General features: G+C 62.6%; 1 protein-coding gene across 1 annotated transcript; it reads left to right on the forward strand.

Annotated features, from left to right (window-relative positions):
- The first annotated feature begins 2895 nt into the window (after window positions 1–2895).
- RAPGEFL1 (Rap guanine nucleotide exchange factor like 1) lies at window positions 2896–26439 on the forward strand. The gene is made up of 15 exons (XM_038385188.2): window positions 2896–3334; window positions 12446–12524; window positions 13541–13691; window positions 14199–14296; window positions 14640–14752; window positions 15511–15678; window positions 16516–16613; window positions 17611–17733; window positions 18391–18569; window positions 19043–19133; window positions 20178–20228; window positions 21152–21239; window positions 22047–22111; window positions 23716–23770; window positions 24272–26439. Exons 1-15 carry the CDS (start codon window positions 2911–2913, stop codon window positions 24394–24396), a joined length of 1908 nt encoding a protein of 635 aa, XP_038241116.1. The 5' UTR covers window positions 2896–2910; the 3' UTR covers window positions 24397–26439.
- Window positions 26440–27017: the final 578 nt, after the last annotated feature.

Raw genomic sequence — 27017 nt, forward strand, 5'->3', positions numbered from 1 at the left:
GTTGGTAGAGCTCGTTCAGTGAAGAAGTTTTTGGGGTGGATTTAAACAATTCTCTGCAATGATGGGCCCTCAAGCATGCCAGCAGCCTGCTCAGGTAGCTAGCGAGTGAGCTGAGATATTTATAGGGCACTGGCATTTATGTGTAACTCAGAAAATAAACAGAACTACAGAGCACAAGAAGACACCGGAAAGTGAAACTGATCACTCTGTGGTGTCTGTGAATTTCGCTGGGGCTCTCTGTCTGTGGGTCTGACCCTGCAAACCCTTCTCCTTGTCAGCCTGTGTCATTCTTGCCCCAGCAGCTCCCCAGCGCTCCCCTCGCTAGGACTCGGTTCACATCCAAGGAGATGCCCAAGGAGCCAGGAGGAGCTGTTCCACTTGGAATTTCTGACTGCAGCCAGGGTACGGCAGTCGGGCAGTGGAGATTCCTGTGTTTTTGTGTCACACAACACACACAGGGTGCTGCTTGGGCGTGGATTAGAGCCCAGTTAAGCACACGCTGAAATCCTCCATTCCTCGAGGATGCTGAAGCACGTTGCTGACCTGGGGCCGAGCTGCGACAACAGCGAGAGCATCCAGCAGTGCGAAGGGTTCTGTGCAGGCCGAGTGTTAAGGCGCCGGTCCCTAGCGGCTGTGAATAGCGATGGGGCTGGTATTAGACCCAGCTTTAAGAATCCATTAAAAATACACTATCAAATGCACTGGCAATAAACTCTTCGTCCCTGGGGATGTTCTGACCCAGTGTCAGCAAGGCTCTGAGAACGGCCGCGCAACAGAAAACGCTCCAGCCCCTGGTGTGATTTCACACGTTTCTTTCAAGTTCTCATCAAGCAGCCGGGAAAGAGGCATGTCAAACACCAACAGGCCATTAGGAAGGGTAACGGACAGTGTTAGCAACGTGCCTGGAGGTCGATCCCAGACAGTTTGTGATGGAGAGGGATGGTCAAAAGGCAGTGGATTGATTGCCTTCCAACAAGGCTATCAAAGCACAAAAGCGAGTAGCTTCCCCCGCATGGTATCACGGGGGAAACTGAGGCACGGGCCGGGGCAGTGACTGGTCCAAAGGCTCACTGCTGAGAATAGAACCCAGGAGTCCTGAGAGATCAAAGTGCAGCTCTCACAAGTCCCACTCCTAGACTATTGTATGATATTAATCACCTATATAATGGTAGCATCCAGAGGCCTCTATCAAGTTGTTTTTGCTTCCTGAAGGATATATATATTGTCTGTACAAGACATATACGATATATGTGATCCGCTTTCCTCCTATAGGACCCAGCGTAGCCTTGATCTATATGGCTGAAAAGCACTACCCTAGCTACCTCCGGCACAAAAACCTCCTTTTAGGTTTCAATCGTCACAATTTATACAGAGCAGTCAATTAGTTTAGGGGGCTGCGAATCAGGACTCCTGGGTTCTCTCCCCAGCTGGGTAGGTCATGTCACAGCTTTGTTCCTCAGTTTCTCCATCTGCACAACTGAGGACAGGGCCAACCGCAGCTATTGGGAACTGAGTGAAAACACAAGATGTAATGGTGCCTCTGACGCCAAGATCAGGAGCCAGGCCCCGAAATACCTAGATCAGCTCTGAAATCATGAGATTTTAAAAAGAAATTAAAGATGGGGGTTCTGTGTGTTGGCCCCTGGGCTTGGAACCTTCCGGGGCCTCCTTTGCCAGATTTCCTCCCCGCCGCAGGACTAGCAAACGGACCGAAGGCTGAGATCCCCCCGGCAATCCCAGGAGCCGGGCCAGAGCCAGGGCAGCCACAAGCAACTGGGCAGGGTGAAGCTTCGGCCTTCCTGCTCTGAGCTGCAAGTCCGATGGGCTGAACCGGAAGCAGCGCCGGCGCTCTGACTGGCTGGGGACTCATGGGGCCCTGGCACAGGCGCTGGAAGCCACTGAACAAACCCAGAAACATCTGGGGGACAGAACCAGGCCTTCAGTTGCTATGGTTACTTCAAGGTGGGGGGCACGGCCAGACCCCCAACACCAGCCCCCTGGACTTGGGGCACCGGTGCCAGCTTGGGCTCTCCAGTTCTCTGCAGGGGCACATTGGGCTCCGTCTAGGGGTGTCTGGCCCAGGCGAGGCAGGAGCTCGTTCCATCTGGCCTCAAACTCTCCCTGCATTCTCGAGCCTTGAAGATGTGAGGCTCCTAACTCCCCTGGACTACACTGGAAGTTAGGAGCTGAAATACCTTGGAGTGTCTGGGCCTATGGAACTTGGGGAAGTGGGAACTCTGCCGACCCTGGCTCCCACTCCCTAAGATGGGCTCGGGGCCAGATCTCCCCACAGCCAAGCGGCTGCAGGTGTTACCCCAAACCTCCACCTCCCGCCCCACAGCCAGGCTTTTCCCTGTTCTCTCACCCCCAAAGGGGCCTGGTCTCCCCAAGTCTGAGCCCCCCTCCCCCCCAGCACGGGTGTGATTCTCCTCTCACACTGCCTCCCCGCCCCCCATGCGCCCAGGGCTGTACCCCGCGCAGACACACCCAGATCCCCTGTAGGTGCACCCCGCCCCTGGCCCGGGTTTATTCTGAGCCTCCTCCTCCCAGATCAAGGTGTTTCCCTTGGCAGGAGCAACATGTGGAGGCGAGGGGGAGGGGACCGGGGGGCGGGCGAAGCGGGCGAGGGGGCGGAGCCTGGAGCTCGTTACCTTCCCCGGGAGGAGGCAGGCGCCGGGCTGGTGCGGTTCAGGCATCCCCGCATCCCGGGGCAGCGCCGCCCGCCCCAGAGCCCCCCGGAGCGGGGCAGTGACGGGGCCCGGGCCCGGAGCCTGTGCCACGGAGCGAGCCCGGGGCTGCCCGCCCCCCCGCCGCCGGGGCCCATGGCCCCCTGAGCCCCCCCTGCCCGGAGCGCAGCGTGGAGCCGTGCGCCCCCCGTGCGCCCCCGCGGCGCGCCCTGGCCGGCCGGGCATGAAGCCGCTGGAGAAATTCCTGAAGAAGCAGAGCTCGCACCTGGCGGGCCGGGCCGGGCCCGGGGCCGGGGCCGGGGCCGGGCCGGGGGGGCTGCAGCGCCGCCCCAGCGTCTCCCGCCTGCTGCTGCCCGGCTTCCTCCGGGAGCCCGCCGAGGAGCCCGAGCGGGGCATGGAGCCGGCCCGGCCCGGCGGCGACGGGCGCTGGCTGGAGCTGCGGCCCCCGGACGCCGCCCTCCGGTCCCCCTCGTCCTTCTCCTCCGAGGAGCTGTCCCCCGGCGGCGGGGAGCCGCCGTTCAGCCCCGAGCCCGCCGCCACCTGCTGCTGGCCCCCGGGGCCGCCCGACAGCCCCGAGCGCCTGCTGGGGGCGCTGCTGGACCGGCTCGGGGGGGGCCCGACCTCGCACGGCCAGGGCTGCGGCGCAGGTAAGGGGAGGGGGGGCTGCAGGTGCCCATGGTGCCAGGGGAGGGGGCCTGGTGCCAGGGAGAGGGGGCGTGGCGCCAGGGGAGGTGGGTCATAGGGGGAGGGGGGCTGCAGGGGGTCAGCAGGTGCCCATGGTGGCAGAGAGGGTCTGACTCCTTGGATGAGGCGCATGTTGAAAGTGGGGGTTGGTTTCTGTCACAGTGGGGGAGGGAGTCTGAGGGGGAGGGTCAGGCCATTGGGGGAAGCTCAGGGGGCCCTGCAGGGCTCTCGGTAGATCTGGCAGCGCCTGGGGTAACCACATGAGGGCTGCACTATGGTAACTGGCTGGGGGTCTGGAGGGACCTCTCCCGAGGAGCTGTCCACTGTGGTGGTCTGCGGTGTCCTTGCAGATCGGAGCCGCCAGGAGGCACCGTGTCAGGGGAGAGCCTGGGGCAGAGGCTGGGGACCCTTCCAGAGATAGGGATGCTTGTTGGGGAGGACAAGGGGGCTCCATGGGAAAGGCCCCCCTTGGCTAGCTGGGCAGTGTCTGGCTTTTCCAGCCCTTGGCGAGCACGGCCCTGGGGCCTCCCTAAGATCACAGGAGACACTCGGCTGCGGGGGGCTCGGAAATAACCGGCGGTGCTGCCGGGGCCCAGATGGTGTCGGCTGCCCCTCGAGCCACCTGTTAATTTTGAACGTTGCTCCGGTGCTAAAATTAGCCTGGGTGGCCGTGGAAGGCAGCTTGCTGGAGCGGGAGCCTCGGCCATCCTTAGCATGGGCTGCCCCTCTCGCCTTGGGCTCCCCACCTGAATGCCCAGTGGCAGATGGCCCCGGCCCCTCGTGCCTGGCCCTGCCCCTGTGCTCAGTCGAGGCTGGGCTGTCTGGGCGGGTGTTTAGGGCTGGGGAGCGGGACCCCTGGCTGGGGCCAGCGATGCAGCACATGGCGGCGTTTGGCTTCCGGGGAGACACGGGGGGTGGAATTCGTGTCTGTGGAGCTAGAGCCAGGCCTGGAGCAGGCACCGGCTGTGCAAGCCTCCTCCAGCACAGCCCTGTGAGGGGTCTTCAGTCCCAATACACAGCACCGATTTCCCCCCCCCCAGCTCTGCTGGTGCCCCTCACTCTCGACCCACAGCCCCCTGCTAGCCCAGCCCTAGGCTGCCTGCCCTCCCAGCTCTGCTGGTGCCCCTCTCTCCTGACCCAGACCCCCTGCCTCCTGCTGTTTGTGGTCCCTCACCAAGACCCTGGCCAGTTGTGCTGCATTCCATGGTGGCTTGTGAGCTGTGGCTGGGCAGTGGCCCTGCAGGCCCATGTGACCCAGCCCAGCTCGGGGGCTGGGGTGCCCAGAAGTGTCATGGGGCCATTGTCCTGCAAGGCGTCCTGTGCTCCGTGGCTGCGTGCAGGTCCTGGCGTGGCTCCCTGGTGCGGCCCCATGTGGGTGCTGGAGAATTAGACTCGCGGAGTCGGTAGCAAAGCTCCTGCAGTGAGCCAGAGCTTCACCCTCAGCTCCTTGAATGTCCCCTGTAAAGGGTGTCTGTGCGGGGGGGGGGGGGGGGAAGAGAAACAAACCACCATCTGGCCTGGACTCTCCTGTCCCGAGTCAGGGGGTGCAGTGGGCACGCGGGGAAAGGGCTGTTGCTCCTTTGCTTGGGACCTTAGCAGCAGCGTGGGTGGGTCTGATCAGGACCATCTCTGCATTGGCTGTGGGGTTCAGCAAGCCCTGAGCTCTGGCTCGGGGGGATCCTGGGCGGGATGAGAAGCTGGCGTCTGTTCTAGGACTCTGGGACCTTAGCATCCAGCGAGGCTCTCCTGGGAAGTGGCAGAGCCCTCTGATTGGATGCTTGTCTTTGCTCCGGCTGCCTCCCACACCCTGCTGCCCAGTGCATGGGCAATGCCAGCAGTGCTGGTGGCCATGCGGCTGTTAAACAGCTGCTGTGTTCCACCCCAGAGGTGGCTGCATTTCAGTGTCACATGAAGTGATCCCTTTACCCTTGTCACAAAGGGCCTGTGGGGCTAACTTGTGATTGAAGCACTATGAGAGTCTCACAGGAGCAGTGTCTTGTATTATATATAGATGGGGAAACTGAGGCACAAAGAGAGATGGAGCCTTGCATAGCACATCAACAGCAGAACTAGGAGTACAGCTGGCTCCCGGTCCCCTATAGTAATCATGGGACACGCGCCTCTGTGTACGTCGCCTCCCAGTGCAGCGTGGGGTATAATTATCCGTAAATTTTCACAATAAAGCAGGGGATGAAATGTCAGGACAGGTCCAGCCTGGGGAAGAGAAGGATTTTGGTGCTCCCGCCCCGCAGCCCTCATTGCAGGACCACCCTGGCAGCAGATCCCTGGCTCCATTGTGTGAAGGATTTGCTTAATCTCCAGCTCACTGGTGCAGAGTTACCTCATGTGTGCAGAGTGGCAGGGCTCTGATCCCGAGCTTGGCATTGGCCCTGAGCTGGTGGCAGCAGAACAATGCGCCTGCCGAGCGATTCCCATCCCAGGGTCTCCAGGCACTAACAATGGACGCTCGTCACCCCGCTGTCGGCAGCCCCACTGTCAGAGGGCAAGTGACTCCTCCGTGGCCCCCCCTGCTCTAACCACTAGACCCCACTCCCTTCCTTAGCCAGGGATAGAACCCAGGCATCCTGACTCCTGGGTGTGTATTGAAACCACACCCTGCCCCCTCCCTGCATTAGGAGCTGTGTCCCCACCTCAGAGTGCAGCTGGGCCCGTGGGGGCCAGCAGCTCGCAGAGAGGGCTGGGCGTGGGGGGTACCAGCGGGTCATGCTGGCTGTGGTTCGGGGGGGGCTGGCAGAGGTGTCCCCTTTCCCTGTGGGGCTCAGGGGAGGAGCAGTGGTGCTGGGAGCACCCAGACCAGCTCCCCTCGCTGCAGTAAGTGGCTGCTCTGAACTCCCTGGGTGCTCAGAACCACTGCCTGGTGGGAGCCCCGGGGCAGGGAGCAGCCCCCCACCGCCCGCTCCCCGGGCGCCTGCGTGGTGCCGCATACCCTGCAGCTTTCTGGAGCATGGGCTTGCCCTGCACATGGGCTCCTGCCTTGGGAATTTCCCTGGACCTCTAGCTCTGCCCGCCTGGCTTTGGCGGGGTCTCGAAGCACGGTGAAGGCCACTGCCCAGGCGGTGCTGAGCGTCCCCAGGAGGCGCTGTGCTCCCAGAAGCTCCCAGCCCGGCAGCCGGCGAGCAGGCTGGTAACCCCATGAGCAGCCTCGGTCTTGCTAGAACAACCCCTCTGCTGGGGTGGGGGGAGCTGGCTGAGCCTCTCCCCGCTTTGAGGAATGTTTTTGGGTGGGTGGGGCTGGGAGGGTCTGAGTGTCTGGGGCGGGGAATGAAGGACCCTGCCTCTGGGAGTCCTCCAGGGTACGGTCCCCATTGCAAGGGAAAGCCAAAGAGGCCATCCCGGGTCTGCCTTGGTCCTAGGGCAGATACCAGGCCATATGGACCAGCAGGACGGTCCGATGCAGCTGGGAGGCAGTGGAGGTGCTGTATATAGCAGCGAGGCAGGAAGCCTCCAGCTGTCCTGTCCTGCTTGGAGTCTCTTCTGGCTCCATCGCATCTTCCGCGGCAGGGAAGCAGCTGACACCCCCCTGCATGTTCAGTGGATACGCGCCAGGGAGCCCACGGGCGGACGAAGCCGCTCAGATATAACAGACAAACTGACCATGCGGCTAGCAGGAAATCCCCTTTTCTTATACACGGAGATACCCCCTAGCCTGCAGGACTCACCGCCCCAAGGTGTAGCAGCATGGTTAAGGGCTTGGTACGATTCAGGAAAGGGTTAAATACATACCCTGGCATTTTCCAAAGGCCTTAAGGGACCCTGATCCCAAATGCCCCTAGATCCCCAATCTCAGCCCCTGGGGACAATAGAAGGAACATCTGGTCTGTCCTTCAGCAATCCTAGCTAAGGGCTGAGGGGTATACACCCTCATGAATCAGGGCACAAGTCAACCCGAACCCTCCCAGGGTCAGGAAGGAACGTCCCCTAGAGGGAGGCTCGGGCATGAACTGCATGGTTGTATAGTCCATCCAGGCACCTTCCTCTGTAGCGCCTAGTCCCGGCTGCTGTCTGAGACGGGCTGCTGGGCTAATGGCTGCTCTGAGCCCGTGCAGCAGGAGAGACATCCGAGGAGGGACAATGTGACTCAGGGGGCAGGGCTGGGAGTCAGGATTCCTGGGTTCTATTCCTGGCTCTGCTGCTGACCTGCGAGGCAAGCCATTTCCTCTCTGCATGCCTCAGTTTCCTCTCCCACCCTGGGTCTGTTTAGGCTGAGATCTCAATGGGGCAGGGACTGTCTGTCTGTGAGCACCCGGCACCATGGGGCCCAGTCTGAGCTGGGCTCTCTAGATAATGCGTCTCCTGACAATCACTGTTCTGATGCCACGTGGCAGGGGTTGCATACCAGGCCGGAGGGAGCCCTGGTCTCCTGCGCTAGGCTAACCCCTGTGGTCCCCCTGGGCCAGGGGCGGTGGGAGTTTGCTGTGGTTGGTCCGAGGCCGATCTGCCGCCCAGAGATTGCACTGTAGCCCTTCCCGAATGACATCGGGCCGCAGGGTCCCCTGCCGCCCTGGCTGGGCAGCGGCGGGTGCCCTCTCCCAGCGCACACCCAGGGCAGGCGGCTGGCTGAGCGCGGGGAGGGCGACATCAGGCGAGCAGGCCCCGGTTGGGGCAGGGTATGAGATGGTCCCTCCCTCAGGCCTCTGGGCGCAGCGAGGGAGCGGGCGGGAAGCAGGTTGGTTGGCTGGCGCCACGAGGAAGGATGCTCATTGATTGCTTTAGACCCCACCTGGCTTCCCTGACCGCCCCAGTAGGCCTGTCAGCGTTCACCTGTGGGCTGGCCCTGCCACCCTGCCAGGACACGCTTGGCCCCCGCTGCCAGGCAGTGCTTGCCCAGCCTGGGTACCTGGCATGAGGGGGGGGAAGGGGCAGACTTGCCATGGCCCAAAGCGCCCCAAGGCAGAGAGATTGCAGCGCAGAGCCAAGGGGACTGGGCGGGAGGGAGCCGGACGCCCCGGTGTCAGAAACCACCTGGGGTCTGATCTTCCAAGTGGTGGAGAAGGGGAGAGGCCAGGGCCCCTGCTGGCACCGGGCCAAACCAGGGTCCCCAGCAGTTAAAATCTCCTCCCCCCACTCAGGGAAACGCCCCCCAGCCCCTGGGCAATTCACTTCTCTCCCCGCACTGGGGAGCGGGCACCGGGGAGCTGGGCTGAGTGGGGCTGCTAGGTCCCAGGACTCTCTCTACTCTGCCGCAAAACCCCTTTGTGAAACGCTGCCCCTGGCTCCAGGGGGGCCAGGTGCCCACGGCCCAGAACCTGCCCCACACTGGGCGCTAACCGACCCCCTGTTGGAGCGACCGTAGGCCTGGAGCTGCTCCTTGGGCAGGGTTTTGGCATGCAGGGCGTGGTGTGGGTGGAGCCACTTGCCCTGCTCAGGTTGTGCCTGCTCTGTAAATAAACAGCCGGCAGGGCAGGGAACCCCGTTCCCCAGCGTCCGTGTGCCCCCGTTCGAACACAGCTGGCAGCCGGGGGAGGGGGACTGGGAGTCAGGACTCCTGGGTTCTGTTCCCACGTCTGGGGCCGGGCGGTGGGTGATTAGAGCAGCTGACTCCAGATCAGGATCCCTGGGTGCTGTCGCTGGTCAAGGGGGAGACAATGTGAACTAGTGGTTACACCAAGCCACTGGGACTTGAGACACCCGGGCTCTGTCTGGGCTCTGCTCCTTCCTGGGTGGCACAAGAGGACCCCTCAGAGTCTCAGCGCCCCCCTCAGCCCCCGCCCGTCTCCTGGGTGTGGGGCCCTGGGATGGGACGTGCCGCCTGCTGCTGTTAAATGCTCTGGCCCAGCCCTGTTGTTGTGAATTAGCTGAGCTGGGGCAGCGCCAGGAGCCTGAGTCTTGTGTTAGGGCTCGGTGGGCCGGGCACTGCACAGACTGGGACCAAAGGGACGGTCCCCCCCAAGGGCCTACAATGGAAGTGACCCAGCGAACGGGGTTCATGCTGATCCCCCGTCCCCTCCTCTCAACCTGCCCGCCCCCAGACTTAGTCCCTGAGTCAGTGCAGGTGGGGCCCAGCCCCGGCTCTGTCCCTTCGCTCCATGCCACAGGGTCTCTGCTGCTCATGGCCTTGCCAGCCTGGCATCTCGCTGGGGCCTAGTGAGGCAGCCTCTTGTCTCATGTCCATTAATTGGAGCCGGCTTCGCTAAGGGGCTGGGAGCCAGCTTGGCTGGGGTTGAGCAGCTGGTGGGGTTGCTCTGTTCCTGGGGTTTGCATTCGTTGTCTCCCCCGGCCGTGGCTGCTAGGTGCCTGGTACCTTGCACCCCTGCAGAGAGAAATGTGAAATTCCTTCAGCGCCGATCAGCCAGCCAGCGGCAGTGCCCACGGCAGCGTGTGCTGGGCCGGGATCCCAACGGCTGCGTCAGGTGTTGGCTGCTTGAGCTCGTCCCAGACCTGACAAGAGGCAGCGCGGCCTAGTGGTCTGAGTGCCCTGAGACTCACTGGCGAGGGCTTGATTGCTTGTGGCAGCCTGGCCTGGTGGCAGGGACACTGGACGGGGAGGCAGGACTCACGGTTCTATTCCCAGCTCTGCCGTGTCACTGTGGGCAAGTCATGGCCCTGCACTGTGCCTCGGTTTCTCCTCCCACCCCTTGTCTTGTTTGCTTAGCTTGTCACCTGCTCGGGGCAGGGTCTGAATGTCTCTGTGCAGCACCCGGCACAACAGGGTGCTGGTTTGGTTGGGGCCTCTAAGCAACACCCTGTGCTATAAATATTAATATTAGGGGGGGTGTTAGCCTGGCTTTCCTGCCTACACCCACCCCACCCTGCAGCCTCAGGCAGATATAGTATTTTCCTTCCCTGCCTGTCCCATGTGCAGTTAAACAAATCAGTGCTCCGCCCTAGAGGTGGCTGCTTTCCCGGTCCTGGGGGAGACGATCCGCGCCAGCTGCAGGGGATCTTTTGTTCTTTTGCCTGCTGCCCTAAGCTGTGCTGTGTGCTGTTCCAGTCGGCTGCGGGGCCGCACACTAGAGGTGGCAGCGTCTCGGGGCTGGTGAGGTGTGTGGGCTCCGAGCGCATTTACGAGTTGGGGTGCTCTGCTCTGACTCCAGGCTCCTTGCATGGGGAACCATCTCGCTCCCACAATGGCGTTACGAAGGCAGTGAATGAATTTCCTTCCTTGCCACCCACCTCCTTGCTGTGAAGTAGCTGCCCTGCTAGGGGCGGGCGCTCGGCCTCCTGCTGACTTTTGGTGTCGGGGCGACACCGGGAGCTTGAGCGGGGCTCTGCGCCGCAGGCCCTGAAGCGAAACCGAAGGGATTTGCTTTTAGAAAAACCTTTGGCTCATCTTGACTGACGCCAAAGGCTCGTTCCCCCGTTTTCTGGCCTGGCGCGTGGTGTTGCTGGACAGGCTGGGCTGCGGCAGGCAAAGCTCCCGCTGGGGAGGCTTGTCTGAGTAAGGAATGGCAGGACCCAACCCCTTCAGCGGGTGCCATGTTCCACCCCAGAGGTGGCTGCATGTCAGTGATGTCAGGGGGTGACTTTCAGCCCCTTTCCGCTCCCCCAGCTCCCTGGTCTCTTTTCCCTTAACCCCGTTCCCACCTTCCTGCTGCATGTCAGGAGGTGATGTCGTGTGTTGGAGGGGAGGTATATGAAGTGGGTAGGTGGGTGGGGAGTGTATGAAGTGGGTGGGGAGGTATGTGGGGTGGGTGTAGGAAGTGGATGGGTGCGTGCTGTGGGGGTATATGAAGTGTGGGGGGTATGAAGTGGGTGGGGGTATATGAGGGGGTGGGTGGAGTGGGGGTGTATGAAATGAGTGAGGGGTATATGGGGGTGTATGAAGTGGATGCGGGGATATGAAGGGGCTGGGTGGGGGGAGTGGGAAGTGGGTGGGGAGATTGGGGTGGTATGAAGGGGTAGGTGTGGGGTATATGGAGTGTGAGGTATATGGGGGTGTAGGAAGTGGGTGGGGGGATATGAGGTGGGGTATGAAGGGGCTGGGGGTATATGGGGTGAGGAGTATATGGGGTGTAGGAAGGGGGTGGGGGAATATGGGGTGTGGTATGAAGGGGTGGGTGGGGGGTATATGGATGTGAGGTATATGGGGGGGGTATAGGAAGTGGATGCGGGGGTGACTCATTTACAGGCAAACGGGTCTGCAGGTTTGCTGTGGGTGCTGGACATTTTGGCATCGCCCAGCATTGCTGTCCCAGGGGTCGTGCCAGGGGCTCGCCTGGCGAGGGGGCTGGACTGGATCAAGGAGCAGTGGGGGGCCGTGGCTCGTGGGTGCAGAGAACCCCCTCTGCAGAGCCCTCACTGGCCCCTGGTGTGGAGGAGGAGGTCAGAGCGAGGGCGGGGGGCAAGGGGCAAGGCAGGGGCTGGGGGCAGAGTCCATGTGCAGGGGGTGAGTCACAACATTTCTGGCATGGGGACAGCCTGGAATCGATACCAGTGCGCCCCGGGGAGGTCAGGGACCGAACGGGCTGTCCCCACCGTCCCTCTGGGCCGGCCCCCTGGGAAAAGCGGGGTAAGCTGGCACTGCCGCCCAATCGCTAGCGCCGGGAGGTGGGTGACAGGACGCCTGGTTCTATGCACGGCGCTGGGACTGAGCCAGTCCCTCCCCATGGCCCCTGCCTCAGTTTCCCCAGCTGGGCTAACAATGCCAGCATGCGTGTGTGAGGGTGGCACACGTGTGTGCAAGGGCAGTGTGTGTGCGTGCGAGGGCAGCACATGTGCGCTTAAGGGATGGGGCCAATTTCCTGTGACTAACTCAGTGCTCACGAAAAGAAAAGGAGTACTTGTGGCACCTTAGAGACTAACAAATTTATTAGAGCGTAAGCTTTCGTGAGCTTCAGCTCACTTCATCGGATGCATCCGATGAAGTGAGCTGTAGCTCACGAAAGCTTATGCTCTATAAATTTGTTAGTCTCTAAGGTGCCACAAGTACTCCTTTTCTTTTTGCGAATACAGACTAACACGGCTGCTACTCTGAAATCAGCGCTCACGGTGTTTGTGCATCCACCAGTGGGTGCGTGGCCCGGTCGTGCCACCGTCGGGGCAGGCACAGTGGGCACAGAGTGCTGCCCACCTGCCCCACACAGCCCCCAACCCCACATCTGTCTCTCTCCTAGACGTGCTACTGGATGACGTCATCCTCACTCACTCGCTCTTCCTGCCGACCGAGTGCCTGCTGCGGCAGCTGCACCAGCGATATCCTTCGGGAGAAGGCCCCTGGGACCCCTCCAGGAGGTGTGGGGCCATGGGGCTGGGCAGGGGGGGCTGATGGGCTTCACGCCTGGCTGGGTCTCATCTTGCCTCTTCCCTTTCCGCAGCTGATGGGGGCCAGACTCGGGGGGGCGCACCTTTGCCCGGCCATTTGCTTGCAGCGGGAGGCGTTCGCTCGCTCGCTGTGGGGATGTCGGGCACAGCCATACCCTGGCTGTGATTTTCCATAGCACCAGCAGAAGCTCGAACTGGAAATCCCTTGGGGTGAATACTTGTTTTCCTCCACAGCGGGTAGAAGCGGGTTTGTTATTGTAGGGTCTCCTGTGAGGAGCTGTGCTCTGCACACTGGTTTGCTCCTGAGAGCAGGGTGGGGGCTGGGTCGGTTTGTTATGGTAGGGTTGAGCACCGGCCTGCTGACGGTTATTCGTAACTGGGCTGGCCTCCGCCCCAGCCCGTGCCAGGCTGCCCGTGTGCCAGTGTGGTTCCCTGTGGACAGTGACGCCAGGGAGGGCCCGGGTCGGGATGCCCGTGGCTCCCCTCGTGGCTGACCAGGAAGCAGAGACCACCAAGAGAGAGGGGGTGTAAGGAGCCAACGTGTCCGCTTCGGCCGGGTGCCGTGGTTCATTCCCCAGGGGAACGTGCCCCATTGCCGGGCCAGGCGTGCTCGAGTGAAACTCGCATCGGCTCACTCAGGCGCTCGTCCCACCACCTCCCCCCGTGGGGTTACCCCTGTTTGCCCCACCTGTGGAACCACGGCGTGCAGAGCAGGGCCCAGGGTGCTCAGCACCCACCTCCAGAGCTGAGCTCATCTGTCCCTGGGGGGGGCAGCTGGGAAATGAACCCAGGTGTCCGGCGCCACAGCCCGGCCCCCTTCTCTCGCTGCGCTAGCCAGGGCGCTCGTTGCCGCAGGGGCTGGTTGCCCCTCTTCCCCCAGGGGAGACTTTCAGCCCCTTTCCCCTCCCCCAGCTTCCTGGTCTCTTTTCCCTTAACCCCGTGCCCACCTTCCTGCTGGCGTCGGGGGGCCCTTCGCCTGGCTGGGCGGCGAGCGACGCATGCCCGAGGAAGCGGGCTGTACTGACCGTGCTGCTGCACTTCCTGGAGACCTACAAGGGCATCCTGCAGGAGGAGGAGAGCGCTGGGAAAGTCATCAAGGTCTGTGGGGGTCGGGGGGGGGGAAGCTTTACCCTCCCTCCCAACCCTTGGGGGGGGGGTCCCGGCCCAGAGCAGGACAACCCTGGGTCTGTCACTGGGGGGGAGTCGTCAGATCCTCTCTGCCCACGTCTGTTTAACCCTCTGCACTTGGCCAGGCTGGTCAATTTCACTCTCTGGGCTGCCCCACTGGCCCCCACCCGGCTGCCCTGATTCTTCTGAGTGGATTTAATTCCCCCCCATACTGTGTGTGGGGCCTCAATACCCCAGGGACCCCCTGCCCCAGGGAGAGTCTCTCTGGTGACATGTCGCTCAGCAGCCGGAACATGGGCCCTGCAATCTGCTCGGCTGCGCCCCCCAGAAAACCAGTGCTGACCATGGCCAGGGGCAGGGCGGGGGGGTTGTTCCCCAGTGTCTCAGGGCAATGCCAGGCCAGATCTGAGCTGGGGGAGCCCTGCTGGCTGAGCAGCCTAAGACCCCCCTCCCTGTGCCCCCCCGCCTCCCCCGCAGGATCTCTACCTGCTGATCATGAAAGACGTCTCCCTCTATCCGGAGCTGGAAGACGAGATCCTGAGACTGCACCAGCTGGTGGAGAGAGCGGAGCTCAAGTGAGTGACACGGGTCCCCGCCGGGTTAACTGGAGCGGCGTTGCCCCGAGCCGCGGCCCTGCGACCGCACCCTCTCTATGAGCAGCGTGACGGTAACGTCAAGAGGCCCCGATCCGGGCTCGGGACCCCTTTACGCCGGCTGGTGCCGTGCTGGTACCCAGACCTGGGTGCAAACGACTACTGGGGGACACTAGATGGCACCCAAAGATATTTCTGTTGGGGGCCAGGGCCTCGTGAAAACCAAGTGTGGCTTAATGCCCACTCTGCAGCCTCCCATCCCCCGCAGGGCATTATTCCCCTACAGTCCTGCCCCTTTTCCTGACCTGCCCCCACTTGGTTGCAGGGTGCCCGAGGAGATCCCGCCACCCAGCAAGCAGGTCAAGCCGCTTTTCCGGCACTTCCGGCGCATCGACTCCTGCCTCCAGACCAGGGTGGCCTTCCGGGGCTCGGATGAAAGTGAGTGTGGTGGTGGCAGGGGTCCGAGTGGCCGGCCTGGCACGGCCAGCAGAATCTGATGCCCTGCTGGGAGGAAGGACGTCTGGGTTCCCTCCCACGGGGAAGGATGTAGCTGCTTGGCCCCAGTCACCAGCACCAGCTTCCTGCCCCCGATGGAGGGTGGTTGGCATCGGGGGGGACGTGCCTGCTGCCTGCATTCGTTATCATGATCGCAACAGTTTCTGCGTGGGCTGGGGGCAGCCCCAAGGCTCTGGGCGAGCTGCCAGAGTGGCTGTTGGGAGTGTAAAATGTGGACCCTGCCCCCACTGGGTAGTGCGGGGAGACCTCGGGCAAGTCCCTTCCCCGCTCTGTGCCTCGGTTTCCCCATCTGTAAAGTGGGGGATCAGCCCCGTGGCTGGGCAAGCAGCAAATGCTTTGGGAGCCTGGGAGGGAGGGTGCAAAGTGATGCTGAGAACGAACTGTGAGCTGCCCCCATGTCTGATCTCCCCCCGCCCCAAGCCAATAGCAGCCCCCAAGCGACCCTGCCAGCAGAACCCCAGCCGTGGGGCCCCTCCGCACACATCCCCTGCCCCCCCATGCCCATCAGTGGGGTGGTATGGCCACGGGCTCACAAGAGCGGGACCTTGCTGCCCGCTCCCATTGGGGGGCGCTGGCGATGGGACAACGGGGATGTGGCTGAGATTCCACCCCCACAGCAGCCCCCACCCCCGGTCATCCACAGCCCCCCTCTTACCCCTCCCTCATCTGTCTCCTTGCAGTCTTCTGCCGCGTGTACATGCCCGATCACTCCTACGTCACCATCCGCAGCCGGCTCTCGGCCTCGGTGCAGGACATCCTGGCTGCGGTGACGGAGAAGCTGCAGTACTCGGAGGAGCAGGGCGCCCGCGAGGAAGCCCTTGCCCTGGTGGTGGTGGCGTCATCTGGAGGTGACTGGCCTAAGGGGTCACAGTGTGGGGTATCAGTGCAAGGCATGTTCCAGCTTCCTTTGGGGCTCGGAGGGTCATTACTGGGTAGGGTCCGGCCTGGCATCGCTTCCCCTTGTTGCCTGCTGTATATCAAACCGAGGACGTGCCAGCTCCCTCCAGGTCCCCCCCGATGCACTGAGCCAGAACCGCCAACGTCTCCATGGTCTGAGCAGAACGTGGCCCCTGCCCCAGTGAGCTTGCAACGATGTCCTCCCTGGGTGCCAGTAGGGGGCACTCTGCGTGGTTATCTGGGCACAGGGGCCACGCCAGACCGCTGCAGTCTCCAGCTGTTGGGCTGGTGCTGACCCTGGATAGACATGGGTGAAAGGGGCTGCGGGAAGGAGAGGACCCGCTACCCCCGCGGGGGTCTGGGCAGAAAGGGTATTTACAGCTGGCCTTGGCTGCTGCCAGCTCATGGGTGGGGGAATTGCCCCCCGCCCAGGGCATTCCAGGGTCTGGTGGTGCCGAGAGGCCCCTTGATACAGATCCAGAGCAATGTGGACCCTGCATGAGCCCACCACCACCCCCTTCCCATTCCAGGAGGGGGGGGGGCAGAGTATGATGGCCATTTGTTTGCTGGCTGAGGTGCAGTGAGTTTGGCAGGTCCCAGAGGCTGGGTCACAAACCTTTGGGCACTAGCTAGCCCCCCTTATGAGCAGAGAGACTGGCATTGATTGTCCCCCAGGTCCTACGGCCCCCGCCCCCAGGGCAGAGGGAGGGGGCAGTGTGGCTGGGAGACGGGGGGGGTGGGAGTGGGCTGGACACACTGACCCCAGCCCCTGTCTCTCCTGCCCCCAGAGAAGGCCGTGCTGCAGCCCAGCGAGGAGTGTGTCTTCACCACGCTGGGCATTAACAGCCACCTCTTCGCCTGCACGAAGGACGCCATTGAGTCGCTGGTGAGAGGCCCCCCTCCGGGGCACGTGCCAGGGGCCACCCATGGCAGAACCCGGCTTCCTGCCTGTTAGTCCAGAGGCAGCCAAATGGTGCCAGCTGTGCCACAAACCAGAGGGGGAGCTGGGGATGCTGGTGCCCAGAATCCTGCTTGTTTTACTTCCCTTGCCCTCCCCTTGGCGGGGCTCTGGCAGATTCCACCCCCCCCAGCTCCCCATGTCCCAGCCAACCCTGCCCCTGCCAACCCTGGGGATGGATCGCTGATCTCCCGTGGTTCTCATGCATCCTGAAGGGGAATCCCAGGGCTTTTGGAAACAAGTCTTAACCCTGAGATCACTGTGCTAGCAGTGAAATGCAGCCGCCTCTGGGGTGGGACGGCAGCTGCTTGGCAGTGCACAATGCTGCACAACAGCGCAGGGTGGAAATTTAGAAATCCTGTATCCAGCTGAAGCTGCAGGAGACAAAGCAGAATCCCCGGGTTTGGGACGTGGCCAGGGCCCTGGGGTCGATGTCCCGACTCTTGCAAAAAGCATCATGAAATCTTAACGGGCTCCCAGGATCTAACCACTAGGCAAGACCTCCTTTCCCACCCAATGCCACCATTCACCTCTTGACCACTGGACCTCGCTGCAGTCCCTGTGTAGCGCTGGCACCTTGGCGGTACGTAGGGGGGGCAGCTATGCAGGTGCCCTTTGTACCAGGGACATATGGCCACAGTGCCACTGGGTTACTGGGTCAGCGCTGCGCGAGCGGGCGATTTGACTGGGGTCTGGTCGCTTTAGCTGTGTGCTTCTCTCCCCTTCTGAGCATGTGGGGTGGGGGGAGAAACTCCCCTCCGTGAATGCAGTGGCTTTTCTCACGAGTGCAGTTCCACGTTCCCACCGAGGGGGTGGGGGGACTGCTACAGAGGCCAATAGCCCAGGCACCTTACCCCCTCTCCGCACAGTTAGCCTTAGGCTACAGCCTCATGGCAAGTCTCGCCCCTTCCTCCCCCCCCGACAGGTCCCGCTTCCCGAGGAGATCCAGGTCTCACCGGGTGACACTGAGATCCACCGCGCGGAGGCTGAGGAAATAGCCAATCACATGACGGCCTTTCACTGGGAGCTCTTCCGCTGCATCCACGAGGTGACGTCGGAGGCGCTGGCCTGCAGGTCCCAAGCCTGCGTGCAGGGCACGTGGTGGAGAGACATGGGGGGCAGGGGGAGGAGATACGGAGCGGAGCATGCTGGGGAAGCCAAAAACAATTGACAAAAACAATTCCCACCCCTTCCCCCCCCACACCCGAGCCCATTTTTCGTTGAAAAATTTCTTCCACGTTTTTGTAGGCTCCAAAGCCGGCCGCTGCAGACAGGAGCAATGGGCTGGCCGGGTCAACAAAATCTGAGATTCCTGCACAAAAATGGAAACTGGCACAACACTCTCCACGGAATCAAATGCCTTTTCTGTTTGGTGCCCAGCTCTGAGATGGGGCCTTTGCTCCTCGCAGCTGGTTTGAGTCCAGCCTAGGACAGAAGGCAGCAAATGCTGTTCCCAGCTATGTTTGCCCTATAGGTGACATGAGTCTGGCGGTAGTTGACAGGGGGAAGTGTGTAGGGCACTGGGGCTTTGCTGAGACTTTCTATACGGGAGGGGGCAGGGGTAGGGGTAGGGGTAGGGAAAGGGTTCAGGGTTAGGGGGCTGGATACGGGAGGGGGTTAGGATGACCGGTGGGAGCTCAGGGTTCAGGCCGTGGTGCACTGGTGTGGAGCGACACCGACCCTGCCCCTCTCCCATGGTTTGCAGCTGGAGTTTGTGGACTACGTCTTCCACGGGGAGCGGGGCCGGCGGGAGACGGCCAACCTGGAGCTGCTGCTGCAGCGCTGCAGTGAGGTGCAGCACTGGGTGGCCACCGAGATCCTGCTGTGCGAGGCCCTGGGGAAGCGCGCGCACCTGCTCAAGAAGTTCATCAAGATCGCAGCCATGTGAGCGCCGCGTCTTGCCCGCTGCGGGGACCGAGGGGCCCTGCATGGGGCTGGGGTGGCTGCTATAGACAGGGGGCCCCCCCTCCTTGCAGTCCCAGTCCCTGGTCCCTCGGCCTCAGCTCTGTGCTGCCGGGCACTGAGCCGGCCTCTCCTACGTGGGCAGCTGGGACCGCGTGTAAGGCAGGTCAGGCGTGGATGCTGCAGCAGGAGGCTGCAGGACCCCTGACTGGCACCGCCAGGGCCAGGACTGGAGTGCTGGGAGGGGGGATTCCACTGGCACTTGGAGACACTGGTCATGGGGCTCCCCTCCACTTGCCCCCAGGGTCCTGATGACCCCATGCCTAGAGCTTGCCCAGCTGGAGGGCTGCAGGTTGCATGCCCCTTACCCCTCCCGCTGGGCTGGGGGGGCAGGATCTCTCTCCCTTTTAACCCGTTAGCGGCTGGCCCCTGAGTCTCCTGCTCCGTGTCCCCAGATGCAAGCAGAACCAGGACATGCTGTCGTTCTATGCCGTGGTGATGGGGCTGGACAACGCGGCCGTCAGCCGGTTACGGCTCACCTGGGAGGTAAAGGGGTAGCAGGAGCGTGGGTCTCTGCTTGTCGGCCCAGGGTTTGGGACCCTCCGTCGGTCAGGGCAGGGCTCCCCATCCCCCATCTGAGCCAGCCGGGTCGCTTTGCCCTGACTGGCAATGACCTCACGTCATGGACGGCACCCAGCCTGCGCCGTGCTTGGGAGGGAGACCTCTAAGGAGAGCCCGGGGTGCTGCTGGCTCAGTAGGGGGCGCTCTCCCCTGGCAGTCCGTGCTGACCCCAGGGTGGCGCTACGGGGCGCGGTGCTGCAGGGACTGGGGTGGGGGCTCAGTAGAGGGCGCGCTCCCCTGGCAGTCAATGCTGACCCGAGCGTGGTGCTAGGGGGCCCGGGCTGCTGTCTCTCAGAGGTTGGGACTGTTTTGGAGGCATTAAAGACCCTGCCAACTGCCCTTTGCATCCGAGTTGGCTTTTAACCCCGGTGCCCGGGCAGAATTCCAGCCCTGTCCTACACCCGGCCTTGCCCCTGTGATTTCAGTCGACTACGCAGTGCCTTGCCCTCCCTGCCCAGAGAGGCTATGCAGCCTTGCTCCACAGCTGTGCAAGCAGCTGCCGTGGTCCACCCCAGAGGTGGCTGCACCTCAGTGCTGGGGGAAATGGCTCCTTCCGCAGCTGCAAAGTGTGTGGGGATCCCAGTTGCTGTTTATCTTCCTCTTCCTCCCTCCAAGTAAACAAACCCAGGAAATAAACCCCAGTCCCCTCCCTCTGCTAACAAGGGCCTGGCCCATTGCACAAGAGAGCCTTGCCCAGACGGGGATTAGCTGCGCATTCTTGAGCCCCAGCAGCCTCCCCGCCCCCACCTTGGGGCCCGGTGACCCCGCTCCACCTCGCTGCCCAGGGATGGCTCCCTGCAATGGAGGCGAGTCCCCATGATGCCCGTGTGCTGGCCTGAGCTGGTGGCATCTTTCCCCCAGTGCACACGTAGTTGGCGCACGCAGTGACCCCCTGACACGGGGGTGCTGGCTTGCGGGGTCTGAACCTGGCCCCAGGGCCGGGCACTTACGGTTCCGTTTGTTTTTCAGAAGCTTCCGGGCAAGTTTAAGAACCTGTTCCGAAAGTTTGAGACTCTGACGGTGAGACCCTTGCCCCTGGGGGGCCGGGTTGAGTGGGGCACTCACCGCTCTTGTGCCAAGGTGCTGGGGGGGCAGGACTGGGCACCCACGGGTACCTGCAGAGGGGCGGGGTGGGGGCTGGGAAGGGAGGGGGTGGAAACGGTCCCCTGCGGCTCCGCTCCCGGGGGCCCCCAGCGGGAGTTAACTAGCAGCCCAAGGACGCGGCCGAGAGGAGGGAAAACACAAACGGGACCGGGGACCGGCCGGTCAACGGCCCTGGCCCTGTGCTGGGCGAGGCGAGCGGCAGCCCCCCAGCGCCGCCGGGTGGGAGGCACGCACCACGTGCCCCCGGCTGCCGCGGAGAGGTGGTGTGGATAATGTGGTGCCGCGGCAGGAACTGTCCTCCTAGCCTGGCCCTCGCGCCCCCTGCCCCCAAGACCGGCCTGCATCTGCCCCCTCGCTCAGCGTCTGAGTATCGGGGACATAGGCGGGTTCCCCCACCCGTGCTGAGCGCACAGCACTTGGCTCCTGACCGGTGTCACCGGGGCATTGGAATCAGCGTGTTCCTGAGGCAGCCGCGCTGGGTGCACTAGGCCGTGCTGCCTCATCTGTGCCAAGCCGTCCGGCTGGAGACCCCCTAGCGGGGGGGGCTGGGCCTTGCCAACGCTGTGATCTTAGCCACTGGCCCGGCTGCCCAGGGCGGAGCCTTGGGTGGCAACGGGGCTGACGCCGGCGCGACCCCATGTACTGCAGCGTGGCCAGGCGCATGCGAGGCTCAGCCGGGTGGGTCCGGGTCCCAAGAGGGGTTTGCCTGGTTCTTCTCTTCCTGGCCCTCGATCTGCAGAGCTCAGCCCCTTGGTCAGCCTCTCTGGGGTCCCACTGGGGTGTCCAGGCTGGGGTTCCCCGGAGCACCCCCCCCCTTGACCTCTCCCCGCCCCCTGCAGGATCCCTGCCGGAATCACAAAACCTACCGGGAAGTCCTCTCCAAGATGAACCCGCCCCTCATCCCCTTCGTGCCCCTCATCCTGAAAGGTGAGCCATGGGTCCGCAGGGAGCGCCGGGTACAGTCCCTCCCCAGGGGGACCTGGGGGCTCCTGGGAGGCGCTCTCCACTGTCCCTTCCCCAGAGGGCTCTTGGCCACACACGGACCCAATCCCGGCGGCTGAGGGCCCATGTGTCTGCACCTCATTGTGCAGGGAAAGCATTGCCATTAACCCTGGGGGGCTGCTGGACAGGGCTTCCGGCTCTGCTGCTGTCTCATGGGTGACCTTGGGCAACTCCCTGCCCTCTTTGGCGCCTCAGTTTCCCCAGCTGTGCTGCAGAGAGCGGGGCCCAGGAGGGGGCGCGTTCCCTTCGCCGTCAGTGCTGACCCCACTGCCCCAGGGCGATGTCAGGAGGCGCTGGGCTGCCTGAACTGCTGTCGCTCCCAGGAGATGGTAAAACCTGGTGACCCCAAAGCCCTTCCTGGCCAACAGGGCCTCCTGCCCCTGGCCACATTTCGACTGGGCAGAGTGAGCCCTGCCTGCTCCCCTCCCTCCCTGCTGCTGCCCGCCCGGGATTTTCCCTTGTGCACTGAGGGCTGCCGTGCTCCACCCCAGAAGCGGCTGATTCCTGGGACTCTTAGGGGCCGTGTCCTGCCCTCAGGCAGGGTCCCTGGAGCCGGCAGCCCTGGGTATCCCTCTGCCTGCAGTGCTATGGGCTGGGGCATGGGGATCTCCCAGCCAGCTGCCCATGGGGGGGGAGGAGGGGCTGAGACCCGGGTCAGCATGGCACCCGGGCTGGGGAGGAGAGAGTCTGTCTTGCCTGCGCTCACCACGTCCTTCCTCCTTTGCCCCCCAGACCTGACGTTTGTGCACGAGGGCAGCAAGACGCTTCTGGATGGGCTGGTGAACATGGAGAAACTGGTGAGTCCCCCCCCCGACTCCCTGGAGGAAGAGATCCCTGGATCCAATTCTCCCCAGTGGGTTTCATCCTCCCGGACACCTGGGTTCTTTCTTTGGCTCTTCCTGGGCAAGGCCCTTCCCCTCTGTGACGTGTGTTATGCACAGAGTGCGTCCCTGCCCCAAGGAGCTCACACAGGGTGGGAGGGGAAACTGAGGCAGAGAGTGGGGACTGGACCTGGCCAGGATCACCCAGCAGGCCAATAGCAGAGATGGCGACAGCTCCCACCCCATGTGCCTATTGCAAGCCCCTGGCCTGGCTCTGAGAACAGCTGGTGTCTGGGCTGGGGTGGGGGGCGTTGCAGCACCAGACCTTCAGGGTAGTGAGCTCTGCCTTTGTCCGGATGGGACCCCAGGTGGCAGAGCCCCAGCCCCCTGCAGTGCCCCCCCACCCCCTGCGGGATTAACTGGTGTTGTCCTGGGAACGTCCTTCATGCAATATTCAGCCTGACGCAGGCGCGGGGGGGCTGGGAGTGTCGCAGCCAGCGGGGGCGGAGCAGGGGGGGCTGCTGCATGGAGCCAGTGTTGCCATGGCTACGCACTCAGTCCCGCAGCCCCTCCGGGGACATGCCAGGCGCTCTGCTCATGGGGTCCTTGGGCCGTAGCTCAGCACAGAGAGCGGGGGCCATGGCCAGGCTGGGGGGCGCCCGCTGTCCTTGGGGAGATTCTGGCCCAATCTGTCCAGCTCGACTCCCCTGTGCTGTATGTCCCAGATCCTGAGCTGCTGCCGACTGGCCACTGAGCAGAATTCCCCCCACCTGGCCTGTAGCTTGGGGACAGCTGGGCTGAGAGATACCCTCCCCCCATGGCACCTCTCCCCCCCGTCTCACCTGCCTGGGTCCCCCCTGGATCTGTGCTGGGTGCTGGCAGCACCCCTGGGCCATGCGGGACGGGGCTGGGGTTCAGAGCTCCCTCTCACCCACCCCTGGCAGGATCTGGGCACCCTGTCTAGGTGCCTGGTGTAGGAAACCGGGGACCAGGTCTCGCTAAATCAACCCCGGGGTGGAATTTCCCCTGCGCGACCTGCAGGTCACAGCCCCTGTAGGGCAGCAGCAAGGAATGATGGTTGCGAGGGCGGCAGAGCCAGCCTTGCTCCTGGCACTGGTGGGGCTCCCAGGTGCTGTGAGAGACAAACAACAGCTGGGTCCAAATCCCCTCCCACGCCTGCACCGGGGGCGGGGGGGGGGGCAGAGAGAGAGAGAGTGTGTGTGTGTGTGTGTGTGTGTCTTGGCTGGGGTGTCTACCGCCCTCCGCTGGCCTGTGCATGGAGGGCTTAGACCATCTGTTTGTTATTTAACACACCTGCAGGGGTAGCGCCAACTGGATCGGGCTCCTTGGGCGGGCACAGGGTGGGCGCAGAGTGGGTGCCTGTCCCCGTGGGATGAGGTGGGTTCTCCCGGCTGTGGCACTGGATGGCTCACTGCCCTGACTGCCGGTCTCGTTTCTGTACCCGGCTGGGCTCCTGGGGGGCTGGGTCCACGGTCCTGAGGCCCGTGCTGGGGCCTGGGCTGCCCCAGGGCCAGGCCCAGCGCCCAGGCTGTTAACCACTTGGCTGCCTTCCTTTGCAGCACTCAATTGCCGAAAAAGTGAGGACAATCCGGAAGTATCGCAGCCGTCCCCTGTGTGAGTATGAGCGTCTCCCGCAGGCTGCCCCCCACGCTGTGCTCCAGGGACAGGAAGGGCAGCGTCATTACCCCATGGAGCTCCCTGCTTCCCCAGACTGCAGATCCCGACTGGGGGGCTCTGGGACCGGCAGCCAGGGTGACTTAGGAGGTGGGGCCTTTGTCCCTGGTTTACTGCTCTGAAACCTGCCCAGCCTGGGAGCAAATGAAAGCTGCCACCTTCCAACCGGCAGAGGTCTTTTGCCCGTGCCATAAACCTGTGCAAAAGCTGACTCAGGCTGGCCTGTCCGGTTCTCAGAGAAGCTTCCCAGCTGGCCCGGTCAGGCCACCTGTGCCAGGGCCCACCTGGCAGCCACCATGCTTAGCCCCAGGGCAGCAAGCAGCCCGCTGTCCTCCCTCATGCGGGCAGGAGCCAGGTGAGGTGAGTTCCACCGGGGAGGGAGAGCAGCGCCTCCTGCTGCTGGCTCCCGGGTCGTGCGCCCTGACGTCTCCTCCCCCGCAGGCCTGGATTTGGAGGCGTCGCCCAGCCAGCTGCAGACCAAGGCCTACGTGCGCCAGTTCCAGGTGATCGACAATCAGAACCTGCTCTTCGAGCTCTCCTACAAACTGGAGGCGAGCAGCCAGTGACAGCCGCGGGGGGCGCTGGATCTGTCACACTACAGCACTTTGGGCGGCTGCGGCCCCGGCTCGCTGGACGCCCCTGTGCGTGGAGAGACACGGGCACTTTGTGGTTTACAGAGCCACGGCACTTTGTGGTTTACAGAGCCGGCTGGACTTTAAACACGTGGCCCTTCCCCATCAGGGGGTAGGAGGGGACAATCCCTGCTGCGCAGATGGGGTGGGCCAGGACCAGCTTTTGGTCTAGCTTTAAACTCTGGGCCAAGTGCCCAGGGCACTCTCTGGGGGACCAGGGCATGGGCAGGAGACACTGTCCCCTCTGCCAGGTGCCAGTGGGGTGGGTCGGAGCCAGGTGGAGTGAGGGGCAGCATATGGTGTGGGGTCAGCATTCCCCTTGGCAAACAAAGGGGACCTGTGCCCCCTCCACAGGGTCCCAGCTCCCTCTCTCCCCGTTCCTGTCCTCTCGGGTTCATCCCTCCTGCTTCTCCCACCCATGTGTGTTTCCCTCCTTTCCTCCTTGCCCCAGCCAGAGCAGCTGTGACTGCAACACCCCCTGCCGGCTCTCAGACCCCGTCTGCTGGGGTGCTCTGAGCACATGTCAGAATGCATAGGCCCCCCACCATGGGGATACAGCATTGGGGTGCTGGGGAGAAGCCCTGGCTCCAGTGCCTCTGTCCCCCAGAGTTGGTCCAGCTGCAGGCACTGCACTTCCCTCTAGTTTCAAAATTATGGGTTGTCCTTACCAGGCCGGGGTGCCTTGGTCCCTAGGAGTTTGGCTGCAGTAACTGACACAGGTGGGGTTTGAACCTGTGACATACAGAGTGGAAAGCAGGAGCCACCAGAGCTAGAGCCCTAAATCCCTTCAACAGCCTTCTGAACCTCATACATGGGCTGGCAAAGGGAAGGCAGGCAGAGCCCCCTGTGGGGGTTATGTGGCCCTCATAGTGCTCTGGGGCTGGGTTTATTTTCTCATTAGACTCCACCTGCCCCCCAACTTCTCCCCCCTCTCTGCTCCTCGCTTACCTACGCCAAGGACAGGGTCCCTAGTTTGGCTGGGCCGGCGCTAAGGGCAGTTGTGTAACCCCATTGCCTTTAAACCCTGCCTGTCTGCTCCACAGATCCGCTTGTGTCCTGAAGCATGGCCCTAACGCCCCGGCCCCCAGCCACCCCCCACTGCTACAGCAGGGACTCTTCACCTGGGATGAAACCAACCCCAACCCCCCTGCCCCCCCCCCACATCATGCCCCTTGGCGGGCTGGGAGCCACTCTTTACAGCTAGCTGCACCTGGCCCCAAGGAGCCCCCATGGCAGTATGCAGAGGGGACATCAGCCTACGGGAGTGGGCGTCAAGAGTGGGGTGAGGTGGTTGCAAGGGGCAGCAGGTGGGTGGGGGAGCCCCAGAATCATGTTTCCCCACAATTCTAGTTTTGTACCTATTCTTTTGGTCGTGCTGTAAACTCCCTGAGGAGGTTCTCTTTATGTATATTGAGGGTCTTTCTGTTTCTGTCACGGCTGAGGGTCTCGCCTGTGGCCTGGATGGTGCCCTGGCCTAACACGAGAATGTATATATTTTGTACCAAAATGCTCTCTTAATTGTAAATTTATTTTTTAAAAGAAAACAGCAGCTCCTTGTGTGCTACGCTGCTTTGTACAGAGACTTTTCTATGGGCGGCTGCGGGGTTGTGGCCCTTTGCCCACACGAGCTGGAATGGAAAGATGCACCGTGCCGCTTGGCTGAGGCTGTTTGGGTTCTGAGTTTCGGATTATTTTACCATGCTCCAGAAGCACTGGGGTGGGAGGAAGACTTCGGAACAGAACTGGCAATAAAAGCGGCACTGTCTACTGAGAGGCATGTCCAGCACCTGAATGATTGCAGCAGCGGGTCTGAGCCCCAGCCGGGCACCAGAACCGCACAGCATTGGTGCTAGGCAAACGCAACCTGCTGAGTCTCTAGACTCCAGGCCAGGCCAACCTGCCCCTTCTCATTCAGTTCCACTTGTCACGCCCCGGGGGGGAGACAAACGGGGCTCTGTGTGGCGTGACCTTTCGGGAGAGTCTTTCAGGAGATGCCTTTGTAACCCACACACCTCCTGGGCATGGCATTCTGTTCCATCTCGTGGCACCAGACCACGTAGAGAGAGAGAGATAATGAGTCTGCTCTACAGCCTTAGTTACAGCCAGTTGGCTTTTAGCTCATGTGGTAGAGGCTCTTGCACTAAACTCCAGAGATCCACACTTCAATTCTGCCCGCCGCCGTCCAGGAGCCTGTTGGCGTTACACCTTTAAAGTCCAAGGTCCCTAAGCCCCATCCCCCCAAGTGCGTCTCTTGAGAGGGGAGGTTAACCTATGGGCTGGCCATGCCTAGGATGGCCATCTCTGTAGTGCACAGGGTCTCTATCCTAAGCCCATCAACACGCCCAGCTGGCATGTGTATGAAGCCCATTGTGGATTTCCTAGGACAGCTACCTCAACAGAGGGACGCTCCTGAGAAAACCGGGACAGGCACCACCCTTAAGTCCATGTGTCCTTTCCCCCAGCTGCACCCAGAGGTGCTCCCTAGCACTCTGTGTGTGACTCCCCGCATGTTCCCTGGGCTCCAGCACGCCCAGGAGCCGGGCCCCTCAGCTGTT

The sequence above is a fragment of the Dermochelys coriacea genome, chromosome 27 (assembly GCF_009764565.3).
Source record: "Dermochelys coriacea isolate rDerCor1 chromosome 27, rDerCor1.pri.v4, whole genome shotgun sequence".
Lineage (NCBI taxonomy): Eukaryota > Metazoa > Chordata > Testudines > Dermochelyidae > Dermochelys > Dermochelys coriacea.

Coding starts and splice junctions, on each gene's coding strand:
- RAPGEFL1 (XM_038385188.2), top strand. CDS start 2,911: ATGAAGCCGCTGGAGAAATTCCTGAAGAAGCAGAGCTCGCACCTGGCG. Junction 3,335..12,445: donor CGGCCAGGGCTGCGGCGCAG/GTAAGGGGAGGG, acceptor TCTCTCTCCTAG/ACGTGCTACTGGATGACGTC. Junction 12,525..13,540: donor CTGCGGCAGCTGCACCAGCG/ATATCCTTCGGG, acceptor CCCCGTGCCCAC/CTTCCTGCTGGCGTCGGGGG.